This window comes from Pongo abelii, chromosome 1, assembly GCF_028885655.2.
Source record: "Pongo abelii isolate AG06213 chromosome 1, NHGRI_mPonAbe1-v2.0_pri, whole genome shotgun sequence".
Lineage (NCBI taxonomy): Eukaryota > Metazoa > Chordata > Mammalia > Primates > Hominidae > Pongo > Pongo abelii.
Window position 1 is genome coordinate 136,381,715 of NC_071985.2, and position 25,700 is coordinate 136,407,414.

Below are 25,700 nucleotides of genomic sequence, written 5' to 3' on the forward strand. Positions count from 1 at the left end.
ACCATGGCTATGACACTGATGTCTATGGTACCACCAAAGACGTTCAAACTTCAAACCAGGAAATCTGCTGGATTGTCACTTCTGTCCTCACTTTACCATCTAAAGCCCAACATCTAGAAATTTTTTTGACTGGTTGCACTATGGAGTTAGAAAGTGGGCTTGTAGACTGCTGCAACCACTAATCTTGTTTTTTCTTTTTATTTTCATAGAATTTCTCCTCATTAAGTGTCTGGTGGTTTGTGCTATCCAGAAAATATTCTTTACTACCAAGTCCCAACAGATGGTTTAGCTGGTACTTAATGAACAAAAGAAGTATAAATAAATTTATATTGTTCAGAGGAAAGAAAAATGTCTCTTCTTTCTTTGAACAAGAAGAACTGACAAAGACTCTCTCCCTGACCAAACTTTAGTTAGGCTCCTCTGAGCCCTCTTCTCTACTAGGTGTTGACCTTGGTCCCTGTTTTTGTTGGGTCTGCATAACCCACTCGTAGCAAGAATCCTGCTGAGTCAGGTTAGGGAGAATTTCCCAGGCTAAAATCTGATCAAATTCTTAATATCTGATCACCCCAACCTGCCTTCAGCAAAATTCCTGTTAGGTTGGTGTAGCAAAAAATCCCCCCACCCTTCATATCTCCTCTTAGTAATTTTTCATTCATTGACCTCCTTATTTTGATTGATGGCTATAAATTTCCATTTGTTTTTGCTATACAATCAGTGAGTTGAGTCTGATCTCTCACCTCTGCTCTAATAGTCTTGACACCTATTGCAATAGCCTCGAATAAAGTCTTTCTTACTGTTTTAATAAGTGTCAGAATAATTTTTTCTTTATCTATCTATATATTTGCTTTATATAATACACACATATATGATATATATCATATATATAAACCAAACTCCTATGAGCAGACAAGATTAGCAAAAAACTTTTTTTTTTTTTTTTAAGTCGAAGTCTCGCTCTGTCACCCAGGCTGGAGTTCAGTGGCAAGATCTTGGCTCACTGCAAGCTCCGCCTCCCGGGTTCACGCCGTTCTCCTGCCTCAGCCTCCCGAGTAGCTGGGACTACAGGCACCAGCCACCACGCCCGGCTAATTTTTTTGTATTTTTAGTAGAGACGGGGTTTCACTGTGTTAGCCAGGATGGTATTGATCTCCTGACGTCGTGATCCGCCCGTCTCGGCCTCCCAAAGTGCTGGGATTACAGGCGTGAGCCATCGCGCCTGGCCAAGATTAGCAAATATTAAACCTAACTCTTTTGTTTTACAAACAGTAAAAATGAGACAAAGCTAAGCGAGTTATTTAAAGTTAAAAATATTTTCCTCTGGTTGCAATGTAAGCCACTTCCTCTTTGTGCTATAGTGAATCAAATCAGAAAAGCTGCTAACTTTCACAGATTCACGTGCTGTACTTTAAAAGCATGAATGTTCAGGTCATCCTGTTCTCTCTGTTTAATAGGTTGGAGAAAAAACAGCCATTTATCAAAGGTATGAAGCTCAAACTATATTGTGAGGGAGAATTTCCAAAGAAGGTTTATATATCTTCAATACATAAAATAGTGTCCTGAAGCCAGAATTCTTCCATTAAAAAAAATTCTCTCTGCTCCTTCCCCTATGATTGTATTGTTCTTTAGTGGAACTTGCCCAAAAAAAGGCCTGAAGAGTAAACACATGGCAAGCAATTGTGATCACTCTTCCCTTGCCCTGGCCAAAAGCTTATTAGATTATATTGATTTACCAGCTCTTTCCTTGCAGAAATAGCCTATTAAATGCTTAGTACTGCCTTTGAAGATGAGTTCAGCTCAATAGTTATTTTGGGTTCTAATTTTAGAAGCTGTCCCTCCTATGATTATAATTTTGGTAATGAGAATTAAATGTTGATGTCTTAAATTGGCATTCTTTCCATTTTAACATATTATTTCCTGGAGCCAAAATGTTGTTGGAAGTCCAAGTTTAAATTGGACCCAATCACAGAGTATTTTTACCTTCAGCAGAAAGATTATTCTCTTGTTTACTGAGGAGTGTATATGTAATTCTAGCTTTTCTTCTTTCTTTGAAAAGTTATTTGGGGAAAATTTCAAAGTTATTCTGGTTTAAGCTTTAGAGTGGATATATTCTGCATTCAGGATACTATCTCCTTTTTTTTTGGGGAATGGAGCCATAGGATTCTTTTTTCAATGGGCATTTTGCCTTTATAAGAGAAAAAGACAATTTTAAAGACTTTTTTTTTTTTTTTTTTGTAAAGCCACATGATCTAACTTTTGGGGATAACTTCAGCAGTTTAAAAGGCAGGCTTTTATAATGGCTATAGGAAGAAGTAGGATACATGGATTTAGAGTAGCTGTGATTTTTCTCTTCTTTTCCTTCCTTTTCAAGAATAACTAGACTTATTCTTATGGTAGTAAAGGGTTGGCAAATCTAAATGACGCAGTCCGTCTTTAATCTAAGATAGTCTAAACTTTCATTTTCTAGCAATAGGTGACCCCAGAGTGACTATGTGAAAATTGTTTAAAAAGTAGACTAAACATCTCAAATACCTACCTTCTGTGGTTAAAAAAAAGTATTTATGAGCCTTTTGTCTTTATGAGTCTTTATGATTGTTCTTTGCTTTAAATTGTCCACTTAAGAGGTCTTTGATGGTAATATTCGTTAAATACCTACTTCCTTTCCCAATGACCAGTTGATTATTGTTATTTGTAATCTACTAGGAGATAATTTTGAGCAGTGTAACTGGACTTGTACAACTGACAGACAACAAAAAAGTTTCCTTTCATAGCTTTTTTTTTTTTTTTTTTTTTTTGGTTTCTGTGAAATTAAGGGCATCATCAACACCCTGAAGCATCCGAAAACAAATTTCCTTTTTTGAGGCTTTGGTGGTTATCAAATAGGGTGTGAATTTACCATGCTTCATTGCGCTGAAGGAGACCCGTGTTTGATGGTCTTGCCAGGCATTTACACGTTGTATAATGCTGCCTCCACTTTCAGTTCAAAGCAAGCATTGTCTCCTGGGTTTTCACTTAGCTTATATTGCCGCTTCTCATTTATTTTGAGATAACAGTTCACTTCAAACTAGATAATCTTCTGATCAGGAAAATGAAAAGCTAGTTCCTTTCCTTCATAAAACAACCTTTTCTTTGAAGACACAGTTCAGTAAATCCAATAAATTTTGCGACAGCATGACTTTTCATTGGTTGGGTACTATGATAAAAAATGAAAACAAGTCCTTTAAAGATGATTTGATACAAGACTTCTTTTTTTTGCTAAGTTTAGAAAGCCATTCTATATGTATAATAATTTGATAATATTAGCCCGCATGAATTTTAGTTGTATCGGTGGAATTTTGGCTTTTGAACTGTGTATGTGAAACAGAAGAAGAAAAAGCAAAACAAACAACCAATTAATGTAGTTGGTTTTTTGTTGAAATTCTAAAGAGAATTCAAACATGAATTCAAAATACTGTTTATTAAACAGCAATCACAGAGAAATTCATTGTAGAAGCTTAAAACATAGCAAGATTGATTTTAAAAGTGCAACTCAAAGCCATGTTTTAGAAGATGTTTCAGCTAATTATGGCTAGCAAAAGATCTCTGCTGGCAGTGGTTTTGGAATCTCAGAGTGGTTTTGGAATCTCTGTGAACCAATGATTTCGTTTTTCTAAGGTTAATAAGTAAAGTCAATTAAAAACAATTTCAGGTATGATTGGGAAAACAGAAACAAAACCAGAATCAGTTGTTTGCTTTCAATGTTGAAGCCCTGAAAGGGAGGTCATTAAAAAAATTGTTTTGAAATTTACCACTTTTGATTTTTTCCTGAAGTTTTCTGAAAATATAAATGTCTTAGTATGTATTTTCAATACATATGTAAAATTTTTATCAAATCATTTTGGAATTCATTGCAAGTGCCCAAACATGCCTGGTTAATGAGCTAACTACACAAACTAAAAATATTAAATTCTAAGTTTATACAAAAGCTTTGTGAATTTATGCCTGATACAAATACTAGCTAACATTCAGTTGGAGTTTCAGTTTGGAAAATAATTCTTCACTCAGCACATTATATGATTCTTCTAAGAGTCCTATAAAATAGATAGGGCAGTTTATATAATCTCCATTGTGAAGAGAGGGTAAATAATAGCTATGATTTGTTGAAGGTTAACTGTAAGCCATACATGGTTTAAATATTTTGCATATATTAACTCATTTATTCCTCTCTAAGCCTTATGAAGTAGATACTATTGTTGTGCCATTTTGCAGATGAAGAAATTAAGACACAGAGAGGTTAAGCATCTACCCAAGGCTGTATAGCTAGAAGTGATGAAGCTGAGATTCAAGTTGAGTAACGATTACCGTCCCATTTTGCAGATGAGAAACCTGAGGTTTAGAGAGGCTGAGGTCACTGAGGTCACTAACCTTACCAAGGTCAAAATCCTTGTAAAGGGGCTGGGTGCAGTGGCTCATACTTGTAATCCTAGTGTGCAGATCACTTGAGCCCAGGAGTTTGAGACTAGCCTGGTCTCAAGACGGCAAAACATCATCTCTCCTAAAAATACAAAAATTAGTTGGGCATGGTGATGTGCACCTAAAGTCCCAACTACTTGGGAGGCTGAGGTAGGAGGATTGCTTAAGCCCAGGAGGTTGAGGCTGCAGTAAGCCATGATTGTGCCACTGCACTCCAACCTGGGCAACAGAGTGAGACCCTGTCTCAACCAAACAAACAAACAAACAAAAACAAAAAACAAAACAAAACAAAAAACTGACAAAGAACAATGCAGAAATTAAAAAAAAAGATCTCTCAATCTGTCTAGCTCTAAAAATCTTAGCTTTTAAGCTTTTAAACATGTTATTACAATGTTTAAACCCTGGTTTCTCAATTATTGATTTTATGCCAAGATATTTAAGCTAATATGTTGCTCAATTCTGGTCACTGTATACAAAGATAAATTGACATTTTTCTCCCACTATGTAATTTTTAGTGTCTGTTTCTACTTTGTAGCTTTGGTAGATAAATGGCTTTTACTTGGGATATTGGGAAAGGTTTGGGGGAGCATAAGATGCAAAGTATATAGTAATGTACTGGAATCACTGGGGAAGCATTTTTAAAATACATCAGCTGATGTCTCTGAACAGATCTATCATATCAGATAGGTATGGCACTATCCAGGGTGGGTGGAGGCTATCAGAAGGCGGCTGCCCTGACCTGGGTACTTTCAGAAAAGTTCCCCAGCTGAACCTGCTATGTTCTAACCCGGGTGATAACTGCAAGAGGCCCCTCTCCAAGCCCTCTCCAAGAGGCCCACCCCCACAAGCTGTCTCACATTCTGGAGACTTTTCATGTTGTAGATATTACCTGACAGTTACAAAGTTCAATGAGAGAACTGTTTTCCTCCATCTGGGTAATAAGGCACCTGATCATTAATTTGGGGGCAGCATTATTGTGCTGTCTGTGGTCAACTAAAATCTGTAAATTTTTTTTCTTACTGAAACCAAGATTAGAGTAAGTCATCCCCTTTAGGCTTGTCTATATTAAATGTATCTAATTTGGGTACATTATTCCTGTGCGTTGAGCTCTTCGTCAAAATAGATTTAGCAATCTAACATATTAGTGAACTATTCTTTTCAGGTTTGTGTCATATAAAAATTTGAAAAGTAAAATCATCCTGAAGCAGCGGCCAGAGAAGAGACAAGGGCACAAGCATCAGAATGCCATGCCTTTCTTGGATGTGCAGAAAAGGTTTGGCCTTAACGTAGATCGGTGGTTGACAATCCAAAGTGCTGAACAGCCCTACAAGATTCTTGCTCGATGCCATCCTTTTGAAAAAGAATGGATAGAATGTGCACATGGAATTGGTGGCATTTGGGCAGAGAAAGAGTGCAAAATAGAATATGATTATTTCATAGAGTGTATGCTTTGGCAGAAAACGATGAGACGTGTGATTACCATCAGGAAGCAGTGGAATAAGCTGATAAAGGAAGGGAAGTACACCCCTCCACCTCAGCACATGCGCAAGGGGGAGCCTTGGCCCCTGAGCAGAGTCCCACAGTGCTGGGACTACAGGTATGAGCCACTGCACCCAGCTGTTATAAAATATTTTTCAGCTTTATTTCCTTCACTAAAAAATTGGGATAGTAATACCAATCTCAAACGATTATTGAACATACTGAGATTTTATATGCATATATACATTAACACATACATATATAACATACATAATTTATATGCATATATCCACAAACAAATACATATATAACATATATAAAATTTCCTCTAGAATAGTACCTGACATGGTAAATATTCAGTGAATAATCTCTATTATTAATAACTAATAATTGTTGGCTAATAATTATTAATGGCTAATATTTAATACATTATTATCTTTGAGTATATTGTGAGAGAATTTGATCAATATATGTCTTTCTATGCCAGAATGTTATCTCATAAAAAAAAATGAGATGTGTTAGTCTTAGCTTACTTTGTAGACCATTTATGATCGATCACTATTAGTCTCTTATTCTTTTTTTTTTTTTTTTTTGAGATGGAGCCTCTGTTACCCGGACTGGAGTGCAGTGGTGTGATCTCGGCTCACTGCAACCTCTGCCTCCAGGGTTCAAGCGATTCTCCTGCCTCAGCCTCCTGAGTAAATGGGATTACAGGTGTGCACCACCAACGCCTGGCTAATTTTTGTATTTTTAATAGAGACGGGGTTTCATCATGTTGGTCAGGCTAGTCTCGAACTCCTGACCTTATGATCCACCTGCCTTAGCCTCCTAAAGTGCTGGGATTACAGGCATGAGCCACCTCACCCAGCCGGTCTCTTATTCTTGAGGTAATATAATACACAGTTTTAATCTATTCATATTTCTCAGTTTGTGAAATCTGGCTGAGTTTTTTATGTTTCTTTCTTTCTTTTTGGAGACAGAGTCTCACTATGTTGCCCAGGCTGGAGCCCAGTGGCTGTTCACAGGCCTGATCCCACTACTAATCAGCATGGGAATTTTGACCTGCTTGGTTTCTGACTTGGGCCTGTTCACCTTTCCTTGGGCAAACTGTGGTCCCCTCCTCCTAGGTCACCATATTGATGCCAAACTTAGTGTGGACACCCAATTGGCTTAGTGCACTAGAGTCCTGGTGCACTAGAGTCTTAGTGTGCTAAACTCCTGGACTCAAGCAATCCTTTTGGTTCAGCCTCTTCAGTAGCTGGAACTACAGGCACATGCCACAGCATCCTACAGTTTTTTGTTTCTATACATGATGAAATAGAATAAAACCTTGCTTTTCTTAAGCCTAGTATTAGGTATATCCCAAGTACCATCTGCCATTGCTGAGAACCCAGAACTAAATAAACAGTTGAGGAGATGAGCTTTCATTTATAGCTTTACTTGTGAAAGGTTGATCTGGCTTTAGTTTTCTTTGACCGTCAGTTTCTAAAAGTTCTTAAAAAGTTTGTTTCCCAATCGAGTTAAATGAAATTAGCTAGAAAGTTTTGACTGTTGCTAAGAAGCCAAAAAGAAAAAACTGTAAGAGATTTTGTTGAAGTCAAGAAATCAAGTTATAAGAATATGATTGGTGTTTTTAATTCAATAATTTTGCACAATGCTATGTTTTGTTGTGGATGATAGGTTAAAGTGACATTAGAGATTTATCTCAGGTTAAATAAGATTTCATTGCTTTTGGATAGTGAGTAGACATACAGAAGGGTGTTCATTTAACCTCCAGAGAAAGTTTAAATGGGTTTCTGAGTGTGCCAAGGGATAACAGTCCAGGTTTAGTTTATAAGCAGGATTCCTTAGCCATCATTTTTATTTCCCTTTTTATAGTTTCTAAAATAACATTAGCTCTAACATGCCTAACAATCTCAAGAAGATATATCTTAGTTTGTGATATGCACTCTCTGTAATGGTTTACCATCACTTTAGACTTCAGGAATAAGGTTCAGTATTTCTAAAACTCAATGCCGTGACATAGAAAACCACTAGCATTATTAACTTTCAAATCAATGAGGAAAGTAGAAGAAGGTTTTAACAAAAGAGCTAATGGCTATTTTCTTTAACCTATGGTTGGAATAATTAAATAGCGTGGCCTTTTCATCCAACACTAAAAGGAAAATGGAGAGTCTGATATTTTATATCTGAATCCTGTAGAGGATATCGTTGGCACATGTGTAATAGGTTTCAATTTTATTCTTCTTTTCTTAAACAGATATTCTTCATAGCAGCACCATATGATTCTTATTATTTAACATTTATTTAAGTAGTGGCAATAGATTTGACTCTGCATTGAATATCAGAGAGTATGAGTAATTCCTTCCTGGTGGGCATAGTATAAAAATCAGGCAAACGAAACCTCAATATTAAGAGATAATTATCCACAATACGAGGCAGAGGCAGAACACAACACAGGTGCTCTGCTCTTTCAGGAGGCATCTTAAACGAAAATGGAGGCGAGAGTGCCCACACCCTAGTGCTGTCATCTGGAATACTGGTTGAAACAACCCCCTAAAGCTGACTTAAAAGGCACAGCTGAATTGAGCACAAAGAGAAACCAACGGGCTTGTGGATGTTACTGTGCCTTCAATGAAGCTTTAACTCAATAATATGACGATTTAAAAGCAGATGTGATTTTCCTAGCATTGCTACAGTTTCGACCACCCAGCTATTTTGCTCCTTTGTGATTCTGAATGAATTATTGATAAGGAATACTTCAAAGGTGTGCAAAAAATTATTTTGCGTTTAGTGTTTATAAAACAATGATGTTGATGGAGGGAAAAAGAAAACCACTGTCAATATTTCTCTGAGACTAAACAATAGCAAAGTGCCTTCAGGATTCATTTTAATGAGAAATACTAGTTTGGCTCTGTGGAAATCTCGGGACAGGCAGTGCACACTAGCAAATTAATTATAGGTTGGCAGCCAGGCAAATGTAGGAGGTTTATGGTGGCACTCTAGAAAATAAATATTATTTTAATCAGCAATACTGGCTTATTTCCTCAAAGGTAACACCAACCTTTAAACGTACAAGTCACATATGTGTAGAAAACGATTTCAAAACAAGGGGTGCGTGGCTTTTCTGACTATTATTTTCAAGTTAGTATTTGCACAAGGTTTCCTCGAAATAAGGCACAACTGATCCCTTAGTCTTGTCCACGGTCAGAGAACAGGGTTATCATTACCGACAGCATTTTATCTAAGCCTGACTCTGATCTGTGCTGGAGGAGACATTGACTTTCATGATGGTTTTATGGATCGATGATTCAGGTGGTTCTCCAGATAGCTCTGCTGGATTCCTGGGCCCTGTTTGCAAGTCAAAGCTGCGTCTCCTCCCCTAGGTGGAATTTCTCAGTTCAAGGATTCACTTCTTAGCTGCCTCTAGCTCCTGCAGTTGGCAGCTGACGGGGCAGCGCTGTTAATGCAACCAGAGTGTTTAAAGCGGCAGGTGATAAGAGACGCTGGGATTTTAACAGCATAATGGATTAATTCGCAAACTCACTGAGCACAAATGATAACTTTGGTACAATTTCCAGTTGCAATTAGGAGGGGACTGCATTGTTTTACAGGATAAAGGTATTAGTCCTGATTCTTGTAATGTAATGTGTAGTATACTGGTATCTTTGAGGAAAAGCTAGTTTCTGGATGTGTGAATTTGCCCGTGACCAACTCCTGAAATGGATGCAAATTAAAATGAGTGATTTCTGTGATAGTGAATGTGCTGTAGCGTAGCCTCTATACCCAGATTCTTAAGAGGGTGCTGGCAGAGTCTCAGAATTTCATTTTGCCTCAATGCTTATCCAAAAGCAGCATAACCAGCCCCTGTTCAAATGTATCCCAAACTTTTATTATATTTTGAGTTCATCCAGCCTGAGCATGCAATCTTCATTTTGTACTTCAACGTGTAACTATTTCAGTGGCTGCCTTCAGAATCAACAAATTTGAGATGACTTTTAATTTCTACATCCATTGTGGAGAAGAATCATTCATATCTTTACCCATTATTTCTGGCGTTCCTCCAAAATGTTTCCAGCAGAAGAAATACAATTTTAAATACCAAAGTCAAGTTTTAGAAAAACAAATTCTACTTTTATTAGGATTTGATGGGCATTATCAACAGTATTTTCAAAAAGAAAATTGTGAGTTTGTGTTAATGAAAATGTATGCTAATGTCTTTTTAAGAATTATTTGTCATTATTTTTCTCTTTAGATTGTTATACTACTAAAAGTAATCAGTAAAATCTATTGTTACCTGTAGAATGCTCAGATAAGTACTAGGTATACATGGCTAATTAAAAAATACCATTTGATGATAATAGTGGTGATAGACGTAATGATAAAATACTTGTTCTTTCAGATGACTGACTTATGCTGAAATGATATATTCATTCAATACAATGAATATTCAATGCAATTTAATAAATATTCATTGGACACCTGTGCTAGGCCCTAGGGATATTAAGATGAGAAAGATTCAGTATTTTGGGAGATTATATTGTTACAAATATTCCCTCCTTTTCCTATATGAGGATTATACTTCCTGCCTATGGCCATGTACCTTGCAGTGTGTCCTGAGGGAAGGGAATAGGTATACTTCTCTATTCTTGGCCATGTGACTAATTTTAGCCAATGACCTGTGAGTGGACATGACTCATGCTACATCTGAGAGGCATTGTGTGTTTCTAGCAACATTCTTACTTTTTTCTCTCTTCTTGAGAATGGCATATCTCAAAAAGGAGCTGCTCCTAATCTGAAACACAACCCTGACTTTAACCTCAGTCCTGGAAAGAAAAGATTAAACAAAGCCACAGCAGTTGACTGCAGCTGCCAATATGTAACATGTCTGTTGTTGTAAGTTGCTGAGACTTTGAAAGTTGATTTTTCACCATAGTGAAGCTAACTAAAACACTTTACATGGCATTAACCTACAGTACCTTAATTCTAAGGCACTAAAAGTTGTGATAAACTGCAGAGAAATTTATGACCCAAAAAAGAAATAGTTCTAGTCCAAGAATCCTACAAGCTCAAGTTATGTAACATTGTCGAGATGTACTGTGAGCAAATTACATCTGGGTTGTTCTGGCCAGATTTGGATACTGAAAAATTTTAGTGAATTAATTGTGCAGCTATCTCCATTGAGTGTTTAGGTTACCAAAAGGAATAACTCTGCCATAATTTAATTGTCCTAGATGTACGGATCTGGTCCAAGTCAATTGGTAGTTCAAAATCAAAGCTGCCATGCTTTGTTTATCCAGTGGAATGAAAATTAAGGCTTTTTTTCAGGACAGTTAACATGCCAGAGATATATATCCACCCATTCCTAATATCTCTTGATGCTTCTCAATAATGAGATATCAACAAACATTTGCATGTCTCCTCTCTTTCTCCTCCTAGGGTCTGGGTTATCGTGGATGGAGAGGACTTCTGCCTGAAGAGAAAAAATAGACATTGTTTTTTTTGTCATATGTGTGTTTGCCTGCGTCTGAGAGAGAGAAAGAGAAAGAGAGGGAATAAAAGGTTTAACTCAGTTCGCACTGTATTATACTTCCTTGAGAGTTCTCTTATACACCTGAAAATATCAGACGCCAGATGAAAATCCCATGATATTGTAAAGAAAAAAAAAGATTATTTAACATATTTATTTTTGTTGTGTCTTTTCAGAATGCTTTCCTATACACCCTTTGCCAACTGCCTTTCCTTAGACTTGGATGCCAGGACACAGGCTGCAGTAAACATTACTAGTGCTCCCCTGTGTTTGGCCCTCTTGTTGTCCCTTGGAGCACGGCACGCTCCATCTCCCACTGCCCCACAGCTGGGTAGGTCATGTGATGGGTTCTAGCCAATGGACCTGAACAGGGGTGATACAGTCACTCCTTGGGCATGGCTCTCCAGAACTCCTTTCTTTTGTTGAAGTTACCTTGGAAGACTCATGTTGAGAGGCCAGTGCCACCAGATGGAATTTGGACAGATTCTGACTCACTGCTTGGAACTGCAAAAGACTTTTTGGGAGAAAGACATATGTTTTTATATATTATTTTTACTGTACCATAGTCTGAGACAACCTATGATTTCTGAACACTTGTCGCTTTTTTGCCTTGGAGTTAGTTGCTTTTTCAAATCTGTCCTTCCTTCCTTCTTTCTTTCTTCTTCCTTTCTTCCTTCTTTTCTTTATTCCAAAAGTATTTATGAAACCAGAGTCTATGCTGGGATTACAGTGACAAACAGTAGAGCCACACTGCTGCTCTTATGGATTTATAGGGGAGTGAGAATAACTCACATTGAAAACATTTTTTTCCCTGTACCAACCACTCTATCAAACCATCTCATTTAATCCTCATAACAACACTGTGAAATAAGACTTATTATTATCTCTATTTTATAGATAAGGAAACCGGCCTTCAGAGAAGTAAATGACATATCTTGAATCATACAGACAGTGAAGGGCAGAGTTGGGCTTCAACCCTGAGCTGCTTGTTGCCAAAGCCTCGGTGTTATACAGCAGGCTATAATAAGGAGTAACTTTTGGTTATCTGGAGAGTTTGATGCAAACTCATCATTATTATTATAGATCTGTCAAAATTAGAGATTTCTCCCCTCTTTGGGCAAGAGTTTGTACTTTGATATTTTGATCATAATGAAAAGGGTACCAAGAGAGTGGGACCAAAGAGTTCCATTCCGCTTACTCTCTGTCTAAAACAATGCCCAGCCATATTCCAATATTGCCCTCAGTGCTTTCATCCCTCTCTTTAAGGTGGGATTCCTTATTTGTGCGGACAGCTTCATGAATCCACTGCTGGGGTGGCTTACAAAGTGGTGGGCACGAAGAGGTTTTTCTCACAGTTTTCAGTAAAGCCCCTGTGAGGATAGAATTTCTATCAAAGGAAAGGGCAGTAGGGATCCTTTTTCCAGGGAGAAGATCTGTGCACCAATGAGGATGTCTAATTACAACTTTAAAACAATATTGTTTGGAATACAAAGTGAGACCTTTCACCCACTTATTTATGATTTTTTTTTCCATCAAAGGAGCAAGCAGGACTTTGAAACAAATCAAGTTTAAGTGAAAAATTTTAATGTCACTGCCTTCTGCCCAGAACCGGTGACTTATATACAGCTTATTTTACTGGAAGGGACACAGAAAACTTTGGCTTTAACTTAAGGACATTTGATAATAGTAACTGTTTGTTAATTTCAGTTGCTTGTCCTTAGTAGCAAATTTTCAAGTTCTCAGGTCCTTTAAGGCAACTCTCAACTCCTGCGTTGCTGATAACAGCAATGTTTCTCAAAGTGTAGACCATTGATCACATCTGATCATCTGAGTCTTCAAAAATGCAGATTCCCAAGTCTCATTACAGATTTGTTGAATCAGAGTCTCTGTCGATATTACTTCCTAGCACTGAGCATTTTCTCAAGATCCAAGGTGGTTATCATGCACACACTTAAGTTTGAGAACCAGTGTACTGGCACCTAGAGTCTCCTGGCAAAGGTTTTGCTTTCACAAAGAGCAAATATTTTAGCTTTTTATTCTTGTCCTCCTTCCCCTGTCCCACTCTGTCTTTAACCCATTTATGGAATAGTCTTACAGAACTTCTAACAATAAATTTGCCATTAAAAGTGATCTACTTAGAATGGAATAAACATTCTTTTTAGGGCAGAAATCAAATATAGGACCTTCGGGAAACCACAGCTTTCTTTGTTGATCTCCATTAGGCATATTGAAAGACAATTTCTCCCCTTAAAAGAAATGTGCTTACAGACTAAAAAACCTCTCTTTAAACAGTTTCAAAAATTAGATTCACTGCCCTGTGCATCCATATTACCTCAAGCAGGCACCTGCAAAGATACCAAATGAAGGCCTACCAGAAGAAGGTGAAATTCAGGTTCATTTTGTACATCCTTCATCAATGTTTCGCTATTGTGCTCTCTTCTTTTGCATTTGTTTCCTGGGCACACATTTTTCCTTTCACTCAACCACCTCCCTATACCTGTTTCTACATTTATTTTAAGCAAATATTTAGGCTTTGAGGCTAAAAGACTCTTCAGACCATTTACAATGAAGCCCAGGACTCAGAAGGATTAGCAAGAGGGAGGAAGAGGTGAAAGCCAGGCTCTCCCTGGTGCATTTGAGGAAGACTGGGTTTACTAGAAGAAATGTAATGATCAAAACTCACATACCTGTGGGAGGCTCAGTGAGAAAACATCATTCGAAATGTGTAGTGGATAAATTACCCAAAGTTACAGGAAAAAAAAAAAAACACCTCCTGGCTGCAGCAAGTTACACAGGCTATGAATTATTTTATTGAACAGCATTAAGTGCTTTCCTGTTGGAAAATGAGGGACTTATTAATTATTTTAAGTTTGAAGTAATTAAGTCAGGCACTGTCAGGCTGACACGGTTTTCTCAGCAGGTGGCTCGATACATTCAGCAAAGTGAAGGATTTTTCCCATATGCTGGGCTACAGGTGAGCCAGTTGGTAAATGTGTGGCACCTTTTAATTATACCTCATTGCAATATATAGCTTGTCTTATTAATTATTTGATCATTTGTTGCTCTCTCATGAAAGAGAAGATATTGTTGAGTTTCCCTAGGAAGGATGTAGAGGGAAGAATAGGGGAGTGTCTGAGTTCATGGAAAGGAGGAAAATCACCTCTGTGGTAGGTACTTTTCCAGATTATTTTAGGACCTGACCTCCATGTGACCTCTTATTGTAAGTTCTGGGAAAGTTTCTGTCTCCACTGGCTAGCAGTTGTGAGAAAAGGTTTTCTAGCAGGCCACATCAGGACTGGATGGTAGGAAAGACTGAAAAGCTGTATCTAGTTGGCCTCCCTTCTGGGCTTTTCCTAGAAGCCTTCCTGGTTACCAGCTGCCTAGCTAGATTCCAGGTGCATGATGGAGAGCCTTTTGATATGGACAAGAGACAGGGAAATACTGGGTAGAAGACAGCGGTTCCTGGTAAAGGCCCCACCCTCAAGCCTGGAAACCCATGGCCCTAAATGGGAACAGGTATTCCTGTTTGCACACCCAAAAGTTGCCTTTTCACCTGCTATGTTCCCCTATTCTGTACCCATATAAACCCCAAACCCTAGGCTCCACAAACAGATTAACAGAAGAGCAGAAGAATGACAGAGGAGAGAAGAGAAGAAGCATCTGAACGTCAAGAGGAGTTTGACTGAGGATGGTGGGAGAGGAGATAGGCTTCTGGGTGGCCAAACTCTAAAGGAATATCATTTTCCCATTCCATCCCCTTTCCAGCTCCCCATCCATCCCACTGAGAGCCACCACCACTCAATAAAACCCCCAAATTCACCATCCTTCAAGTCCATGCATGACCTGGTTTTTCCTGGACACTGGACAAGATCTCAGGATACAGAAAGCTGTCACACTGGCCCTCTGCCCTCGTGAAAAGGCAGAGGGTCCACTGAGCTGTTTAATGTTGGCAGATGGCAAGGCTAAAAGAGCACACTATGACGCACACTCATTTGGGCCTTGGGAGTCACAGGCACCCACCCTTCGACATTACCATGGGGTCGGAGCCCAAAATCACTTGCCATAGCTCCTGCACCTGACTGTCTGCATATTCCCCCTCCTGTAAGGGATTTGAGCTCATGAACAGAAGAACCACATCCCTGTCACATGTCCTGTGAGGGGGGTCAGGGAACTCTCCCATTTCACTTTGAGCTCATATTTGCTTAAAAGAGGAACAGGGCAAAAAAAAATGGAAAAACAGGGGCTGAAGAGAAATTTGCAGCTGGAGAGATTGACTTCAGTGTGGCTGCAAAAGTTTTCTAAGATGTTTCTCTTAAAAGGCTCAAAGGTCCCCTTTCATAGCAATAGGTTTCCAACCCTTTCTTCCATCAGTTTGATAAGGTTGGGAACAAATTTGTCTTTGTCATTCTTACTCAATGTCCCACACCCCTACCAGCCCCAATCCAACACCAAGTGCCTATTCCTCTATCAGCCCTCTGTGTAACAGGGCATGTTTGTATCCTCAGGTTGCCATATGTTGGTCATTTGTCTCTAGTCCTCCAGTGTTTGGGAAATTTTCTTTTCTGGACTCAAAACTTATTTGTTCTTCCTCTGTGCCTTCTGCTGGATAATAACTAATAATGACATTTATACTAATGTGTTTATCTAGTCACTCATTTATTTAAACGCTATTAATTTACTGCCTACTTTATGCCCTGTGGAAATGATACACAAGACAAATGTGTTTCTTCCTCCTAGAACTTATCTTCTTATGTGAAAAGAAATCTTTCCTGGCTCCCACATGTAGAGACCCTGAACTTCATCCTCAAATTCAAGAGGGCAAGATGTATTATATTAACTTAAAAAAAAAATTCACGTAACTTCAAATTCAATCCCTTACCTTGTTGAGCTGGTGGAAAATTCAATCTAAGTGACTTTTATTGTAATGGTCTATAGTATGTTTATGCACAGAGATAGGAAAACAGAGTAGGCTCCTTCATCCCCTGAGATACAGAGTTCTTTCCACAAAATATACATAATTTAGTGGCCACCGTGGGGAAGGGGGGAAAGAGTACAACATGGAAGGGAAGGGTTCAAATTTCTTCCAGCCCTCTGGGTGAAGAATGGGGGCAGGGAGGGGCAGGGGTAGGGAGAGGAAACCATCAGCACTGTGAGGATGGGGGACAAAATGAGTGGCCATAGAGGGAGACCACAGGCCAGAGGCACAGGGTCTGGGGCATGAGTGGAGCATCTGAGGTCAGTGTTTGTGAAGAGAAGGGTACACCAGTCTGGGAGTCATCAATAGAAATAAAGCAAGGGCCAGGGAGCAGGGGAGGAGTGATTTCCTGTGAATGCTTTCTGAGGAATCCTACAGTGGCTGTGAGATGTGGAGGAGCCCAGTCAGGAGCAGGGCAGGACTGGGGTGAAGGAGGAAGATATCCAGGAGAGAGGAGGAGGTGAAGAACCCTTGGAGCCTCATTCTCTTATTGGCTGGAGGCCTCTGAGGCTCAGTGACTAGGAAGGAAGGCTGAGTGGGGAATGGGACCAGCTGGCTGTGGGGATGAGTGTGGGAGAGGTGACTGCTGGAGAGAGTACCTTATCCAAATGTCCCTGAGCCCTCAGCCCAGAAAGATAAATACACACACACATACCCTTAGAAACCCCATCTTTTTTCTTGATGGGGACACGTTGCACACAATCCTACCCAACACCCAGAACCCAACTGCAGCTCTGGTCTGGTCCTGCTGGTCATTTAAACACACACCAAACCTCCTGCCCTTCATTCACAGCTGCTGCCTAGAGTCCCCTGCCTCCGCTGTTCAAGGCCCACCCCACTTACTCCCTTTCTCTGACGTACCTTCAGACTCATCCTTAGTCCATCTAGGTTGCACCTACTCTTGGAGAAAGTGGTGGGGGCATGACAGGACCTCAGAGAAGGGGACGGCCATGGTCTTCAACAAGGAAGATGACTAGAAGCCGGTTTGAAGCTGGGAGAACGGCTATGGAGGCTCTAAGGGGCCCCCACCTCTTTGGGGGATCAGTCCTCAGACTCTGGTCCAGACTCGATTCTCAAGGCCCACAGTAGGGACTCCTGCCTCTCATATGATCACCAAAGATGACACCGTCAGTGAGCAGGGGATGGGACAGTACTAGAGCCAAGTGGAATGAAGCAGCCTGGTAGGGCTGGGGAGAAGAGACAGAGCATACTGCAGAGCAGGTGAAGTCTTAGCAAGGGACCACCCAGGGGGTGATGAATGTCCTTGAGCTGAACAGCAAAAAGTTGAAGAAAAATAAGAAGATATTTGATAATTGGATGACAACCCAATAACTCTTAACCCAAGGCACAAATCACCAGATGGCTCTAGAGTATACAATTCATTGTCAGTGGCTACTGTTTCATTTTTTCTGCATATGAACATTAAAATGAACACTATCATGGTAGTAGAAAATTGTATGTTGCTCAGTGCAGCAAGTTTCTGTATATAAGATAAATACAGTCATCAAGTTTATAGTCAAAATTCGTAAACTCCACAATTCTGGGTATAATAGCTCTACTTTAACTGTAGAAAACCACTCTTATTATCTTGAAAGACAATAATAAAAAACAGCTTTTTTTCCAGATTAAAAAATTTGGTTTTCTTTTTTGATTACCTTTTACATAGTATTTAAATAAAAATGAAATTATTTCGTCTAATTTCCCAGAATAATTTATTTAAACTATATTCATTTAAAAAGTTAGACATGTTTTTTTCTGCCAGAAACACAAATCTGACTGCCAATTTGTGTTTGTAGTGAAACCGTATTTTATTTTATTTATTTATTTTTTTTGAGATGGAGTCTCAGTCTGTCACCCAGGGTGGAGTGCAGTGTGGCGATCTGGGCTCACTGCAAGCTCCCCCTTGGGGGTTCACGCCACTCTCCTGCCTCAGCCTCCCGAGTAGCTGGGACTATAGGCGCCCGCCACCGCGCCTGGCTAATTTTTTGTATTTTTAGTAGAGACGGAGTTTCACTGTGGTCTCGATCTCTTGACCTCGAGATCCGCCTGCCTTGGCCTCCCAAAGTGCTGGGTTACAGATGTGAGCCACTGCGCCCGGCCGTGAAACTGTATTTTATAATGTTACCTTGCTGACTATGTTTTATATAAGTGATCACTAATAAATTATTTAAGACAAGGTTTCAACTCAACTCTAGCAAACTCTTCGGTCAAAGATTTAATATTGATAGCCTTATCAGCAGTATTCAGAGTTGGATTACAGCTATAAGCATTTTCCTGGTTAAGCTCCCCAAGACACTGTATAAAGGTTTTAACAGAAGACATCATGTTGTGCGTTTAATGCATGTTCGTAAATATTGCTGCCCATTGGAAGTATTTGCATGAACAGGAAATGTAGATGAAAACAGTTATGAAATTTTAAATGCTCATTGTAGTAAACTTGTATTTTGTAGATTTGAAGGTATAGACTTTTGTAAGCAAGTTCATAAAATGGTGATTAGGTTATAAACATTAAGTAAAATGAAGTTAAAATAAATTATTTTCTATTTGGTATGTTTTGAAGTGATACTTCATATTGCAGTAGTACCTACAAAACAAACAGCTAGGCCAGGCGCGATGGCTCACGCCTGTAATCCCAGCACTTTGGGAGGCCAAGGCAGGCAGATCACGAGGTCAGGAGATCAAGACCATCCGGGCTAACACGGTGAAACCCCATCTCTACTAAAAATACAAAAAAATTAGCCAGGCCTGGTGGCGGGCGCCTGTAGTCCCAGCTACTCGGGAGGCTGAGGCAGGAGAATGGCATGAACCCGGCAGGCAGAGCTTGCAGTGAGCCGAGATGGTGCCACTGCACTCCAGCCTGGGCGACAGAGCGAGACTCCGTCTCAAAAACAAAAACAAAAACACCTATTACAATGGTGAAAATTTAAAAAAACGTATCTAACATGTTTGGATTTGTTTACCTGACCCTGTGGAAATCCTCTCAGCCAATGGGCATGCTGGGTACATTTGGCCTTTGTTGGGCTCTGCCAAAAACTTATGAACTGAAATGTAAAACCATCTCTTGCCCTATGCTCTTCCCTTTCCATTCGAACATCCTATTATACTTATTTTTTAAATTTGATTTTTTCCAAAGTCTATATTTTTATTACTCATTACCATAAAGCAAAATTTCAATGTATGTACAATATTAGAAGAAAGTCACACACACACACAAAAAAACACTTAGAATAATGACTTTTCTGGTGTACACGTATAGCTTGGAAAATGTAAAGATGCAAACAGAGCTTTGTGAAGTAAAACAGTCACCAAATAACTAGTACAATTGAGGCAAGAATTTCTGTGAGAGAATACAACGATAAACCCAGAGCGGGAAATCAAGTCATTTCCAAACGCCTTGGGAAAGAAGTCTTTGGATTCTTACCAAATCATAGTACATAAGTAGATGTCCGTTCTGCTTACGCTAAGGACCAGCCTTCTGCTTATAGAATTTGTACACTTGAGCAAATATTTCTGAATTCATGGCAGGGAGAGGCAGCTTTCTTTAAAGGAGAAATCATGTTGCATAAGTCCAGGATGCTAAAAGATAGTGTATATATTAAACTCTATGGAAAACTACATATGCCTTTCAATAAACAAATATCCATGTAAAACATTGCATTAGCTATTCTTTTTTTGTTTCATTTCTATTTTGAGCCACTATTTACTTATAATAAACTAAATTACATAAAGAAATGTAGAAGCAGTAGAAAAAGTCAATTTGTAGACAGAGTCATTTGCTCTTAAATCTGAATTTTGTGGACTGTAGGATATTGGCAACTAGTAACCTATGCCTTGTTGAACACGTTAATTCCCAATTTCTCAGAAAACAATTTATGCTGATTTATAGAACCTTCAAGTTAGAACACCTCAACCTCAAAAGTGCCCTTAACTTCAACCATGTAATTGTCACCTCACGTGGGCAACATTTAAAACTTTTACTCACTTTCCATTAACAAGATGGCATCATAGCACATTTTACATTTTCAAAAATAGTGGAAATAAATTGACATTTGGCTAGGCATTTTCTTGAAAACTGAGCTCAGCACCCATCAAATTTAGCACAACTTCCTTTGCCTAGAAAGGGAACAGAATAGCCATGAATATTGTGTTGTTACCATTGGTTAACATTTTGGAAATCTTTTAAAGGCACTGCTGTCTGAAAAGTGACATCTCTTTTGGTGTTTAGAGGAGGCTGACATCGAGTACACCACTTGCCTTTCTGTGGGTAGATACTTTCACGTCTTTCATAATGACTGCATATTCACATTGCTAAAATGTGGCTTTCTGTCTGAGCTAGAGCTCAGGGACAGTTTTGAATTGGACACATCATGTAATGGACTAAAAATCAAGAAGAAAAAAAGAGAATTGTATTTGCAACTGGGACAAAATAGACATTTACAATAAAATTAAATGTTTGGTTTAGCTTGGCCCCTAGTGGATGGTAATTCTCATTTTCACATTGAATTGGTAGACTTTGCTCAAATGAGGTGCAGAACCAAATGACCCTGGAGACTAAATTACCTCTTCACTTTGGAAATGGCATTCACCTCAAGCCAGTTTTGAGATGAATTTGTGGTGAGTTGATAGAAAGCCTGGAAATATTTGCGCACTTGGTAGCAAGAGTGCAGATAAACAGAGATGCCAAATTCAGAAAACAAATTCTATGCCATTCCCAGTGAATTCAGAAAAAAATTCCTTATCTAATTAGCACAAGTTTAGTACGGAGGTTTGACATTAGTGTTGCCTAAAATTAAAGAATGATTTGCTTTTCTTTTGTATTCTTTAATTAAAGAAAATTTAAGAATAATTTTCTTTCTTTTGTAAGAGTCATGTTACAAAAAAAAAAAGGCAGCCAATCAATCAGCCAACCAACCAAACAAACAAGCAAAAAATCAGGCATTTTCAACTTAGGAACGCTCAAGGTACACTGAGGAGAGAGGGTATAATTTTGGCATTTTGGCCCTGTATGCAGCAGCTTTCATATGAGCTCTGTGATGCCTGCCATCTTTCACCCCAATGAAAATGATGCCATTTGCTTGCGATTATAGACTCCTATTGATTTCCAATTTTCACCAGGCATGTTCAAATCCCTCGGGCTCTGGGAGCTTGTAGATTCTTATCAGTCTTGTAGGGAGGAAACAATGTGGTAATATAATTGGCACAGTGTAGCAATAAGACTCCTGTTGTACTTCCAATTTAGTTCTTTATTGCAATATCTTGATTATATATATTGTCATATATATTTAGAATTATATGTATCTGTATCTGTATATCTGTGTGTGTGTATTTACACACACACATACTTAGCATTTAGCACTAGTAGTCTCAAAAAATTTCTCAAAGACCAGACTAAATTTTAATAAAGCCAGGGCTTATCTATTATATATATATAATATATATAATAACTTTATATAATAAAGCCAGGGCTTATCTATTGTGTGTGTGTGTGTGTGTATATATATATATATTTGCATATATATTTATGCATATCAGTAGTACCCTGAGTAGATTAGGTTGTGTCATGTTACTCTTTTAGCTTCCTGTGACTTCCGACTCCGGAGTAATGATTTGTTCACAATTACACTGCAGCTGCTGTCTCAGGAGCTACTTCTGTGGGGGAATCTGCATTCAGCAAGTGTTCATCTTATGTAGTACAGTGCCACCCAATCAGTTCTGAGCTCTTACCAAAAAGTCATCCTTTAGAAAGCACACTTCACAACTGTAGTATGTAGCATGCAATTACTTCCTTTTTATCATGAAAATATCAGAGTAACACTTTTATTTGATCTAGGAAAAGGACTTTCTAACAATTCCAATTTTTTTCCTGAGGTTGTATGTTCTAAATTTAGGTTCATGTTCTAAATTTTAACTTACCAATTAATACAGACCATGAGGCTTGATGTGTGCTAAACCATAGAGTCACACTAAAAGTTAAGGTGATTTGCCAAAATGTGGAAGAAATGTAAATGCCTACATTCCAATTTGTCTCTGAAAGAGTAGACACTAGTAATTGCTTTAGGGAGCTGACCAAGATGAAAGAAAGTAAACAATTTTAATTTCTTCTTTATGGGATTGTTACAAAGTCCCTGCTTTGGATGGTGCCTCCCCATAGGCTTGTGCATTGTGCTGAAGCTCCATTAGAGAGAGTGCACACTTTGATCCAGCTACTGCACTGCACGTGCTCTGTTATGTGAAGAGCATGACAAATCTGCATACTTTCAAATCTTTCCCTTTATTTTCTTTTACACAAACTTAGAGTGGAAAAATAAATCTCTGATAAAAACGAATGTAGCAGTATTATAAGCTTCATGTAGTCTTGTGATTAAAGAAAAAAAAGCACCTCTGTGTTTTAGATGGAAATACAAACAAAATTATTTATCTGTTCTGCATATACCCTTTATTTTTACTTTCTGATCATTCTACTGAGACTGGGTTTCTGTAGAGTCCCCAAGGTAATGGAGCCTGGTGGCTAATCCATTGAGCCATACAAACTCCATCTGCTTACTCACTTTGACATTTTAATAATATCCCATTTGGACCTTTGTTCAATTTTGCTTTGTGTGCTACATCTTTGTTTTAATATTACAGCTGAAATAATTTATTATAATGAATACTATCAAGTCTCACTAATTAAAACACTCAGAGAGATTTTGTATATTTCAACTCTGTATACTTTCCATGGAAAATGGACCCATTAAAATTTGTCAGCGGACCATCAAATTGTCCTCTTAATTATTGTTCATTGTGTATTTTACTTGGAATAAAAGAAAAAGTATGCTATTTAAAAAAAAGCAATACCCTATCTTATTTCCATCTTACTTTGAAATGTCTTGTACGAAGTTTTTCTCTGTAAATACAATAATAGATTATTCTAATTACATAGTACAGTAGGAAAGTTTCAAACACAACTGCTGATGATGGAAGTAATATTAAATGCTGCCTTATTTTGTTTTATAAATATGTGATTTCTTTAAATGAAGATTGATTAAGACCTACTATTTATATACATAAATCATACAAATTGTGACAGACTGTAACATGCTGTATGTGTTGCCCTCCAGGACTTGATTGTATTCAGCATATGTCACAGTCAAAAGCTTATTAACTATTATTGATTAATTAATATATTTCTTCTCATTCATTCCAAGATACTGAAGAATATCATAGATGGAAGAATTAAGACTTAAACATGCATTAGAAGATCCCCAAAATATTTAGTCAAATCTTAGTAGGACATGAAGTACACAAAAATACTGTAATGTAACCTAGATTTTGCAGAAGACACAGATGGTAAAGCAAGTGATACATCATTTGCAGGATGTTAAGTTGCAAACAGAAAGTTAAGCACGATCCAGACTGTAAAGCAATGTAGGAGTCCAAGTGTGAAGAGATTTAAATAATAGAACAGTAACATGCAACATATTTTCTCTTTTTCCCAAGTAGTTTCAGTATCAAGAATTTATCGGTGAATGCTGCTCTAATAAAATAATGATTATAGCTTGAATTTATAGAGTGTTCTTCAGAATGTAATAACCTTTTGCACACATTATCTCATTTAATCTTCTTGACAACACTATGAGGTCAGTATCCCTATACTTTGACTTAACAGATGTGAAAGAGGAGGCTCAGAGAGGTTAAGTGGGCTGTGAAATGTCACTTGTCTAGTAAGTGGTAGAGCAGAATCTCAATTTAAGCTTGTGACCCCAAGCTTAGTACTCTGAATTTCATCACCCTCATGGGCAATATCTTGGGCCCATAACTTCTGCCCACATCTCAAGGCTGATTCATTTATTTCAGTTATCTTTACAATATATACTAATGGCCATGGTGTTAGCAACTGTCTGGTGATCTGACAGTTCAGTGATCTAATATAGATCAGTCATGCAGACAGTAAATACATGGATTTGCTGTACTAAGTTCATTAGTTCTACCATACATTAAAAATCTGTAGAGTAAAAATGAGATGAGAGGAGAGATATTAATCAGACAATATGATCACTGAAGAGACAGCTCACCTGTATAATGAAGAAGTAATGCAGAATAGAGAAAAAAATACAGGCTTTGGAGTTGCACAAATCCAGGTTCAGATAATGAATCTTACATATACTAGCTGAATTTGAGCAAGTTAAGTAATCTCTATGAGCTTTAGGCAACTTCCTTATCTGTAAACCACAGTGGGCTTTTTTTAAGAATGAAATATCTGTAGGGTTATTGTCACATTATAAGCACTCAATAAAAGTTACTGCTATTAATATAATTCTGACGTTGCATCTAAGCATCACATTTACTTCAACTAGAAACTTTCAGGGGATATAATTTTAATAATTTAATCATAAATAAAGAATAAAACAATTGTTATCAATTTACTAAATATTTTAAATACTTGAAGGACTAGATATTAATCAGGCTATTTTCTGGGTGGTCTTGAGAAACATTCTTGATTCATATCTAAAATTACACTTAAAGAACAAAGAAAATTGCCAAGAATTTATTCAGAAATAAAATATGGTCAGTGACAGAAAATTATAATTATAGCATTTAAGAGCAGATGGGCTGGGCATGGTTGCTCATGCCTATAATCCTAGCACTTTGGGAGGCTGAGGTGGGAGTATTGCTTGAGCTGAGGAGTTCAAGACTAGCCTGGGCAACATAGCAAGACCTTGTCTCTAAAAAAAAAATAAGTAAATAATAATAATAAAAAAACAATAAAAGTGGGGAAGTCAAATTGTATTTGATTTTATCAGCATAATGATGACAATTAAATTCAAAAGTGAACAAATATCAGTATGTAGGTACCCAAAGATCTAAAAGGTGTCAACTTTTAATGTTGAGAAACCCTATCATTAGGTCATGCCAACAGTTGAACTAAAATAAGCAAAGAAAAGGAAAACAGCTATCAGAACCATAATAGATACTTTATTTGTATACATTTAATTCTGAAATTTAAGAATGGTCAATTGATAGTAAGCATCCTATTATGATGAAAGCTTCAGTTCTCTCATTAGAAGAATCCAGATGGTAGGCCAGGCGTGGTGGCTCCTTCCTGTAATCCCAGCATGTTGGGAGGCCAAGGCAGGCGGATCACTTGAGATCGGGAGTTTGAGAACAGCCTGACCAACATGGAGAAACCCCATCTCTACTAAAAGTACAACATTAGCTGGGCATGGTAGCACATGCTTGTAATCCCAGCTACTCGGGAGGCTGAGGCAGGAGAATTGCTTGAACTCA

General features: G+C 38.1%; 1 protein-coding gene across 1 annotated transcript in view; it reads left to right on the plus strand.

Moving 5' to 3' along the window:
• The first annotated feature begins 3,894 nt into the window (after nucleotides 1–3,894).
• Nucleotides 3,895–25,700, plus strand: part of LOC100437218 (NADH dehydrogenase [ubiquinone] iron-sulfur protein 5-like) — a 43,892-nt gene continuing 22,086 nt past the window's right edge. The window contains exon 1 of the mRNA XM_054549050.1: nucleotides 3,895–6,117. Coding sequence (XP_054405025.1) covers nucleotides 5,697–6,117 — 421 coding nt within the window. The 5' untranslated portion in view covers nucleotides 3,895–5,696. The remainder of the gene's footprint in view (nucleotides 6,118–25,700) is intronic.